At 36.9% G+C, this 10,972-nt stretch overlaps 2 protein-coding genes across 2 annotated transcripts; one reads left to right on the top strand and one right to left on the bottom strand.

The window, feature by feature from the left end:
- Positions 1 to 3,854: 3,854 nt before the first annotated feature.
- On the top strand, positions 3,855 to 5,057 carry LOC113274038. The gene is made up of 2 exons (XM_026523577.1): positions 3,855 to 3,919; positions 4,212 to 5,057. The coding sequence occupies exon 2, from the start codon at positions 4,244 to 4,246 to the stop codon at positions 4,868 to 4,870; it is 627 nt and encodes a 208-aa protein (XP_026379362.1). The 5' UTR covers positions 3,855 to 3,919; positions 4,212 to 4,243; the 3' UTR covers positions 4,871 to 5,057.
- A 305-nt stretch (positions 5,058 to 5,362) lies between these two features.
- On the bottom strand, positions 5,363 to 8,596 carry LOC113276046 (calcium-dependent protein kinase 30-like). The gene is made up of 7 exons (XM_026525635.1): positions 7,741 to 8,596; positions 7,517 to 7,660; positions 7,194 to 7,346; positions 6,726 to 6,841; positions 6,456 to 6,623; positions 6,091 to 6,321; positions 5,363 to 5,960 (listed from the first exon to the last, which is right to left on the bottom strand). The coding sequence occupies exons 1-7, from the start codon at positions 8,408 to 8,410 to the stop codon at positions 5,778 to 5,780; spliced, it is 1,665 nt and encodes a 554-aa protein (XP_026381420.1). The 5' UTR covers positions 8,411 to 8,596; the 3' UTR covers positions 5,363 to 5,777.
- Positions 8,597 to 10,972: the final 2,376 nt, after the last annotated feature.

Raw genomic sequence — 10,972 nt, 5'->3', positions numbered from 1 at the left:
TAATATGACACGACCAGGTAGATATTGGGAGAGTTTTACTGTGACCTGACTAACTAAATATCCTCTTGACTATTATGGATAGGACCAACTAACATAATAATTTAAATATGGGCACTATATATTCCTTTAAATTTTCTCGACCGTCGGGGAAGTAGGACATGGCCCCTCTGATTACTGTGATCCAACTAATTAAACACGTTACAGTGACCCGACTACCTAACACACTGTATTATGACACGACCAACTAAATATTGGGAACGTTCTGCAATGATACGACTAACTAAACATGCTCCTGACTATTATAGATAGGACCAACTGACACATTAATTAAATGTGGCACTACATTTGCCTTTAAATTTTCTCGACCGCCGGGGCCGTAGGACCCGGCACCTCCGGCGACTATGATCCAACTAATTAAACACGCTACAGTGACCCGACAAACTAACACACTTTAATATGACACGACCAACAAAGTATTGGGACCGTTCAACTATGACCCGAATAACTAAACATGCTCCTGATTATTATAGGCATGACCAACTAACACATTAATTTAAATGTGGCCATTACATCTGCCTTTAAGTTTCTCGACCGCCGGGATCGTAGGATCCGGCCCCTCCAGCGACTATGATCCAACTAATTAAACACGCTACACTGACCCGACTAACTAACATACTATAATATGACACGACCAACAAAATATTGGGACCGTTCAACTATGACCCGGCTAACTAAATACGCCCTCGACTACTATAGACAGGACCAACTAACACACCAATTTTATATGTGGGCACTATATTTGTCTTTAAATTTTCTCGATCGTCGGGGTCGTAGGACCCGACCCCCTCCGGCTACTATGATCTAACTAATTAAACACGTTACGATGCCGCGACTAGCTAACACACTATAATATGACACGACCAATAAATAATGTGATCGTTCCACTATGACCCGACTAACCAAATATGCTCCCGATTATTAAAGACAGGACCAACTAACACACTAATTTAAATCTGGCCATTACATCTGCCTTAAATTTCCTCGACCGCCGGGGCCGTAGGACCCGACCCCTCAGGCTACTATGATCTAATTAATTAAACACGCTACAGTGACCCGACTACCTAACACACTATAATATGACACGACCAACAAAATATTGGGACCGTTCAACTATGACCCGACTAACCAAATATGTTCCCCATTATTATAGACATGACCAACTAACACACTAATTTAAACGTGACCACTACATCTAACTTTAAATTTTCTCGACCGCCGGGCCATAGGACCCGGCCTCTCCGGCTACTATGAACCAACTAATTAAACACACTACAGTGCCTCAACTAACTAACACACTATAATATGACACGACCAACAAAAATTGGGATCGTTCAACTATGACCCAACTAACTAAATATGCTTCTGATTATTATAGACAGGACCAACTAACACATTAATTTAAACGTGGCCACTATATCTTCCTTTAAATTTTATCGACCGTCGGGGCCGTAGGACCTGGCCCCTCCGGCTACTATGATCCAACTAATTAAACACGCTACAATGACCCGACTAACTAAATATTCTCCCGACTATTATAGACAGGACCAACTAACACACTAATATAAATATGGCCACAACATCTGCCTTTAAATTTTTTCGACCGCCGGGGCCGTATGACCCAGCCCCTCTGGATACTATGATCTAACTAATTAAACACGCTACAGTGGCCCGACTAACTAACACAGTATAATATGACACGACCAAATAAATATTAGGCCACGTTTTGTTATGACCCGACTGACTAAATACGCTCCCGACTATTATAGACAGACTAAAATTCTATGGGAATATACTGATCGACCGACCAAACAATAAACAAAAATCTAAAAAAGTTAAACCTCGACGGAACATGGAAAATCGATAAGAGGTTATAACAGTTTTTCAAAAATCGACAAGAGGTTGAGCGCCGGCCGCAGGACGACATGATACCTAGTATGCTTATATCCAAAGATTGTTACATAATCTCAACTCTACACTTCAATCATTGAAACATTCTTAGAGGATGTCATATAATTGTTATTCACAAACTATTTTTCATCAAAGCGATTTTCAAGATATTGAAATGTCAAAATGACTTTCGTCACGAGTAAATATGAACTTGGCAAAAGTGAAAGCTTACCAACATATATTTCGAGAAATAGATAGGCGAGTTAAACTCGGCTCGAAATAGCAAATGTGTATAACTGAAATCTATATACTTATACGACTTTTCTCTCAAGAGTAGGAGAGAGAGTAGATAGACTTTTGAGTGATAGATAAGTTCAAGTCTCCACGTACCTTTTAGTCGATGAAGTTCCACTCGTTCCTTGAGTAGTTTTTCGTCTTCATATGATGATCGCGGTGGAGTCTGGAGCTCAACTACACTTAACTATCCTAGTCCGAGACTTTAGCTATAAGTAGACTAGAAATCAAGACATATAATTTTGACAACTAAATTTGACAAACAAGCTTGAGATAGCAACGCTTGCGAGTTCGACCGAGCAATGCTCTAACAAAGGATAAGCCAGATATTGACAGGTTTAAAAAAAGAATTCTGCAATTTACTAAAGAATGTGCAATAAGAATGAAGGTTGTAATGTGGGAGTGTAGTTATGATAATTTTAGGGACTCAAAAGTTTTATATTGAAGAGCGGGCCAGTGTGAATGCAGAAATTCTGGAGGTAAAGTTTTATATTCCTGCTTTGAACCAGATACTAATATGTTGTGATGGTGCATCAAGAGGGAATCCAGGTAATGCTGGATTTGGTTTTGTGTGTAGAGATAGTGGATGTGAATTCTTATTTGTTGAAGCTAGAGGATTGGGAATAGCTACCAATTTCATCGCGGAGATAATGACAGTAATGTGTGCTACTGAATAGACCATTAAAAAAAAGGTGGTGGATTTGCTAGTAAACTCAGATTCTTTAGCTGCAATAAGTGTTTTCATGACTGGAAGCTTACCTTGGTTCATTCAGACTAGATGGAGAAAGGTGAAAAGTAGCTTAATAAAAATTAGTTTCAGTCATTGTTACAGGGAAATAAATTTTACAGCTGATAAATTGGCTAAAAAAAGAGCAGGGTTGGGGAGAGGAGTTAGTCATCAGTTTCAATATAAACCAGACTTCATAGGTGAACGAACTGGAGAATCCAGAGAAAAACTATTATAAATTCTGATATTAGTCTGGGCTAGTACTGGCCTTGGGATTTCTTTTGTTTTTCAATTATTTTTGTATTTTTTTTTTTTGAATTCTTACAAGTATGGAATTCCTTGAGTAATAAAATTTTATATATTGATCGGGTAAAACAAAAAAAGATCCCCAAATCTCTCTACAGGAGGAAGCTTGAGAACCACCGCATTACTCATGGTTCTCACAAATTCCCTTGTGGAACTATAACAGGATGAAATAATTTTCAAATGAATCTGTAATTGTAGCTGCCTATCACATGTTAGACAAAAAAGGAAAAAAATCAAATCACATCTCTTTGAAGGCTATTCTGACATTAGAACTCATTCAGAGGGAAGATTAAGTGGAGATATCTCAAGGCGAAAGAAAAGAAAACCTAACTCTTGAGTATGATCCCGAAAAACGTTTCATTAACAATCTTAGGACGAGCAAACACACCACCTGCACATTAAATATACAAACTTTCCTAACCTGCACCATCTATTTACCACACAGAGCCTCTTTGTACACCCCTATCTCACTAGCATTTAGTCCCACATAGCTTACAAAATTTAAAGTTCTCCTCTCAACCTCCTTATATTAATCAGACTAAACAATTTCTTTTTTATCTTCGAGTTTCACCGCTTCATAGTGGTGTTGGAACGTATCTGGTCGGGTTCTGACTTGCTTATCTATCTGGTAGCGGCGCAACCCAGGTAACTAGTTGAGCCCTGAAACCTTTCCTTAACCAAGAAACCATACCATCTTTGAATTTTTTACCTTTCCTTAACCAAGAAACCATACCATCTTTAAAACAGAACCTTAAAATTAACATTAACAGAAGAGCAAGTCAGATCAGAGATGGGTCGTGCTAAATTAAAGATGGAATATATTGCAAACAAGAAAAATCGGAAGAAAACTTATAGCGAAAGATTGAAAACATTGAAGAAGAGTATTTATGAATTCTCTTATGTGGTGTTGATGCCTGTATGATTATTTATGATCCAGATCAAGGTAAACCTGAGATATGTCCTGGAAACATGAATGAAGTTCAAAGAATCACCAAACGGTATCTCCAAATTCCTAAAGAAAAACGTGATAAACTAATCTTGGATGACAAGAAAAAAGAGAAGATTCGTGAGTATGATGAAATGCCTATGTCAAGACAGGTGAATGGATTTAGTATCAATCAGCTTGAACAGTTGCGTAGCAAATTGGGATCCAAAATTGAAATTTTAAGTGAGAAAATTCAGTCCATGGATGGAGGAGGAGCAGGGATGTCCAATGAAGCCTCACAGAAAGAATACCCTTGCTATAATCCAGAGAGAGCTTCTGATCATGAACCCACTACTACTACAACTTGGAAAAACGATACTGCGACATTGGAGCCACTTTCTTATACCAGACCCATGGAAGTTATCCTATCTGATTATCCACCGATGTTCTTCAATAATGCCGCTGATATGATGGCTCCAATGACTCAACCAATGAGCAGTTTCAATTTTGAAAATTTCTGCAGTGGTGGTATTAGCAACGAGTCAAACTTTACTTATACTGGTCCAATGGACACTCAGATGATGATGATGCCATCTACTGGATGTCGTGAGATGGAGATTGGAAGTCTGGGAGCATCACCATGGTTTTTGCAACCATCCTTATTGCAGTGAACGTGATCTTTATCTGCCATCTTGTCATTAGATGTGCATCAGCAACCTTTTGAGATTTGTTTGATTCTTAATTTAAGAGCAAGAGGACCAGACTTTTAGTTGTTTATATTTTTATGCTTCGCATATATCCTTGTATGCAAATGCATCTTTTTGGATAGTTTAGTTGGTATCTGAATTTTGAACTCCTCTGTTGTAATGCAACACAAAGTTGATATCTTATTTCAAATTCGTAGTGTATTTGTCTTTTGTTAAAGCATAATAGCAAAATTCGCAACTTAACTGTCTGATTTTTATTTTGCTAATTATTATAGGATGAAAACATTCAGGAACTTTATGTCTTTTATGTTTTCAGGGAACATAGGCATCAAGAGAAAGGAGGAGATGTGCTTAAGTCGAAAGGAAAGAAAACCTAACATTGAGCAGGAAACTATCTAATTTTTGTTGCCATCGAGCAGAAGAAGCTTAAGCTGATTCAAACTCGAAACTACTACAAAGATCAAATAGAACTTCTATAAAAGGGAACAAAACTTTGGTAAAGAAGAAGAATAAATAGAAATACACAATACTACAACCCAATCAAACACATTAATCAGAAAGCAGACAGATTTACAAGTAAAATGTGATGCAAATGAAAAACAGCCAGCCAAGTCCAACCTTTTACTTTGTCCATAACAAGGACTACACGTGCTCGGTCTTACCATTGCGAATTTTATACACTATCCATTCAAAAGCAACTCAAAAAGGAGAACCATTCACAGAGCTGCGAAAAAAATCACGTACGGACTTTTCTACCCACATCCTATTTGGTAACTTAGCGCACAGTTTCTCTTTGGCTCTTCAGCAGCATTGGTTCTTTCTTTGGCATCACCAAATAAAATAAAAATAAGAACCATGAGTACTCTGCCAATCACGCCACTACAGCAGTTAGCCCATTGGTGACAACCTCGTCATCCATCTTAATTGAACCATCTTTCATCAGATTTAGGCTTAAGCTCTTGAATCTCTCTCTCGAGTAATGTCGGGATGCCTTTCTCCAGTCTGTTCCAGTCTTCATCATTGCAACAAATTCCTCATAGCTTATTCGACCATCCTGCACAAGGAGTATTTTCAAACATCTTCAGTTACTATGAATTGATTGTGTACAAGAAAAGGCAAAAACATGCGAACAAAAAAATAATTGAAATAAGAACAAGGGGACTTATTTCGTGTTCAAATTATACCTTGTCAGTGTCAACTTCGCGTAGGATGTCATTCAATACTTCGTCATCAGTTTTTCCGGACTCATCGGTCAAGGCTTCACGTAATTCATCCATTTCGATAAAGCCACTTCCGTCTTTGTCAAAGAACATAAATGCTCGGCGGAAGTGTTCATCATTTTCCATCTTTTGCAAGTGAATAGTCACTGTAACAAACTCTCCATAGTCTAATGTGCCATTCCCATCAACATCAGCCTGTGAAGTAGAAATAGCAATCAGAAAATCCTCATTAATAACAAAAGAAAGACCAACTTAAGAGTTACAACAAGGGGTTTGCACATATTCTGAATGGTAGAAGCATGCGTGATTGAATATGCTGAGGACCATACCACTTCCATAAGCATCTTCATTTCTGGCTCTGCCAATTGAGAACCAACCTTCTGTAGACCAGCTTTCAATTCTTCATATGTTATTTTCCCACTGTTATCAGTGTCCATCAATTTAAACATATCTCTAATGACTTCGACTTCTTCAATTGATAAGTGCTCGGCAATTACCTGAAATATATTTTGAAGAATCAACATACATGCATATGAGAAAAATTGTTACCAAGCCCGATCTAGAATTGTGGAAACCAATTACAGATGTTAGACACTAACCCTCATGGCCTTCTTTTTTAATCTATTCATCATGGAGAACTGTCTGAGCCTTGTTCTCACAATATCTCCTAATGGCACATTTGAAGCTTTCTTTGCATTCTGTAACCATGAATGTTCTACAAAAGAATAGAAACCAACGCTTAGTACTTTGATAATCAACCAAATGAGACTAGATACAGAAGTAATAATACAAATCACCTAAACCAGTGAAGAGCATTTACTAGTGCTGGCCTTCAAATTTCTACATCAAATTGTAGTCCTAGCTTCTAACCAACACAAATCTGGATGTTTCAAGTGAACTGAAACTCCTTATATAACCCCGGACTATAGTAAAATTGAAATGACAAAAAAAAACTATCATCTTTAGCAGTTCAAGACAACCCGCAATGCAGAAAGACACGCTCGTCTTGCAAACTAAACAGATGAATCAATAGAGATAGAGTAACAGTTCAAACGCAACTAACTCACCTAGCACTTGTTGAGCAGTCAGACGCTTTTTCAGATCAGGTTCTAGCATCTGTTTAACTAAACTCTTAGCACTATCAGATACTTTAGGCCACGGATCCCTTTTGAAATCTATAACTCCCCTCAGAATTGCATGGGCAACTCCTTGTTCAGTCTCTGCAAGCACACAAAAATTCACAATACAATTCAGCAAAAAAGACTTCCATTCTTAGAACCAAATTTGCAGTATTCCCAGAAAGAAAATCCAAGGAACTACACAAACCCTCTCCAAAAGATCCTAAATTCAACCGGAATTTATGAAAATCAAAACCATTTTAAGAACATACCAGCCCAAAATGGAGGAACCCCACATAACAAGATATACAGAATGACTCCAGCACTCCATATATCAACTTCAGGTCCATAATTCCTCCTCAGCACCTCTGGTGCCATATAATAAGGACTTCCCACAATCTCTGAAAATCTTTCACCTGATTCAAAACAAGAAAATCAAAATCAAATCACAACCCATTATTCAGTTTTCACTAAATTTCAGTAAAAGATCACTTACCAGGTCTAAAGAAGACTGACAGACCAAAATCGATAGCTTTCAGAGCAGCATTTTCTCTCTTATTAGCAAACAAGAAATTCTCAGGTTTCAAATCTCTATGCATAACACCATGTTCATGACACATTTTGACAACTTCAGCAACAGTTCTAGCAACATTAGCTGCTGCTCTTTCACTATAATGACCTCTGGCAACAATTCTATCAAATAATTCACCACCTTCACATAATTCCATAACTAAATGAACAGCTTCATTATCTTCATAAGTTGCTTTTAATCTCACAATATTTATATGATCAGGTAAACTTGACATAATTGATACTTCTCTTCTAACATCTTCAACATCAATAGCTGTTCTTAGTTTCTTCTTTGATATTGATTTACATGCTAATGCTTCTTTTGTTTCTCTATCTGTACATAAATATGTTACCCCAAATTCACCTCTACCAAGTTCACGTCCTAATACATACTTATCACTGATTTTGGTTCTGTGGGATGTAAGTGGAGTAATATCCTTTAAGACTCTGATTGGTGCTGGTGTACGTATTGGGTCTTCTGAGTATGGGTTTGGTTTTCTCTGTCTATTTCTTCTTCTTCTTTTTTCTTCTTCCTTTTTCTCCGTTCTTAATTCTTTTTGATCTTCATAAGTCAGACAAGCATAACAGTTGCCCATTATGGAAAATTGAGATTGAGACTATGGCTTAGTGGTGGTTGGACATGATTTTGCAGGGATTTTGGAGAGAAAGTGTTGATGTTTTGATGATGATGGTGGTGAAGATGAAGAAGAAAAGGGAGGGACTTTGAGACAAAGTCATTAGACAAGGTTTGGAAGGCAGGTGGGTTGAAAAAATGGTTTTCCTTTATATTTCTCACAGATATGAAAATAATAAAAAAGTAAAATAATAATTTGTAGGTGAGAATTGTGGTCAAACTTACTTGGATCACTTCTGTTGTTTACCTAATTGAACTGTAGAGTCCATTTCAGAAAACCAAAAAGGAACTGAACTGTAGAAATAGCCAAATTGAACTGTAGACCCATTTCAGAAACAGAGAAATGTTCAGGATTTATGTAGGGATAACAAGGAATACAGCCGAATTTTCTAAAGACGAAGCTCTCAAAGACTACCAAATTTTTTTAGTCAGTGACTGATGTCTGTATAGAGTTTTCTTGTATTCACATTAAATTAGCATTGGCATTTACATATTCTTGTTGCATTCACATGACACACTACCGCCCATTCTAACAAATGTTATCTGATTTATACGCGGCAAGGCCGTATAAAAGATTATATTGATTGAGCTGGACGCATCAAGGTGCCGCTGTGAAAATAGTTGGTAGAACACCAATTTTATACTACAAGAGAAAAATGATGTATAACAATGGATGCTCATAGGGGGTAAAAACAAATTTGGTGCCAGTGTTGCAAATAACAAAGCCTATGTAGCTGTAGTAGAGTAGATAGTCAAAGCATTGGACCCACTGAAAATGAGAGGACACAGCCAACCAGTTCTTCTTTAATGCAACGGGTAGACAGCAAACAGTGGGTTATACAATCTCATTCGAAGATCAAAATGGATATTTTACTTTTAATACATAGAACTATTCAATGAACAACACTGTAAAAACGATGCCTTTCTTCTTTTCATTGCAGTGGCAGATTTTTCAAACTGAGCTGAACCTCTTTTTACATTCACCTGTTCATATTTGACTTGGCTTATTCAACAGACTTTGGTGCTAAACTTGAAAGTTCTTTCATTGACTAGTTTTAAATTTCTAATACTAGTTAGGTTCTATTTGGATTAGAAAAATATTGTGGTTTATCATGATAGCTACTATTTTCTAGGTAATTCCTTGAAGAAACAAGGCCTTAATCAAAGACTAGTCTTGCTAATAAGAGTTGGCAGATATTCTCTACTTTTTATTTAACAAAAAGTCGTTTGAACCGAGGAAACACAAATATTAAAGAACCCTATTAATATTTAAAGAAATATTACTAGTTAGGCCTTGAAGTGTCTGTTTAGAACCACTATTTATTTAAAGAAAAAAAAACACAAATAGTTTAAGAACCCTTTTACAATATAAAATTAGCTTTAGCATGAAGTTTTCTCACACTTGTGATAAAGTTAACTTTTGACTGACTAAATAAACCATCTAGAAACCTTCTCAGTTATCAGGATTAATCAAGTCAAGACCCTAGTTAGCAATTCGGGATTCGGCAAACGTACGGAACGGCAAACGTACGAGTATTATACGGTTTTGTAAAATCCAGATTCGGTCCAAAATCCGGTCAACGGGACGTGATTCGCTAGTAATTCGGAACGGCATACGTACGTGTATAATTCGATTTATAAATGTGAGTTCGGCTATGAAAATTCGGTATCTATATATAACAAATAATTTGTATTTATAAGGTCATAGACCAATTTTTATGCATATGTGTGAGTTATTTAAAGAAAAAATAAACTTAATATGATGATATTAATAATATATACAACATTAGTTATCCAAGAGGACGTCGTATGGTGGTTTAGATGCTTGGTTAGTGAATTTGAGATCTCTCTCACCTTCACCTTCAAATCTCTTCAGTCGTTTTTCTTTCATAAAAATTACAACACGTCTAATATTCGGTCGTGTATGTTCAGAAGGCAGTAAAGCCCAAAAAATGGGGTCTTTGAAAAGTAAAAGCTAAAGAATTTATAGCGAATTAAGCGGACGTATCATTCGGGATACGTAAAATTCGTGAACGATTCGCGAATAATCCGGAAATGCCACATAATACGCGACTTGGGTTCGGAGTTGCAAACGTACGCGAATAAGACGGTAAAATTCGCGAATGATTCGCGAATCATTCGCGAACTTACTAACTAGGGTCAAGACACTTCTTTTCTCCTTTCACTTCTTGTCATTGTCGAGTATGAATGTGCAGCGTAGGGAACTTTATACATGATCGGAGGTTCGAGATTGCTTGAGCCTATTTTTATGCACATGACAAAAAAAACGTGTTTGACATATCAGGTGACGTGGTAAACTAGTCGAGCCATTATAGGAAAACCACATGACGACAGAGTTTTTAGCGATCTATATTGATAATATCGCTAGCGATAAAGTCTTTATCGCCAACGCTATCTTCATATCGCTCGATATTGAGTCTAGCTCCAACGACTACTTCTTTATCGCTTATAAATAGGTAATTTGCAAACTCATAACTTACTCCAAAATTTTTGTGTTAATTTT

Source organism: Papaver somniferum, chromosome 4 (genome assembly GCF_003573695.1).
Source record: "Papaver somniferum cultivar HN1 chromosome 4, ASM357369v1, whole genome shotgun sequence".
Classification (NCBI taxonomy): domain Eukaryota; kingdom Viridiplantae; phylum Streptophyta; class Magnoliopsida; order Ranunculales; family Papaveraceae; genus Papaver; species Papaver somniferum.
This window is presented reverse-complemented; position numbering and strand designations above follow the sequence as displayed.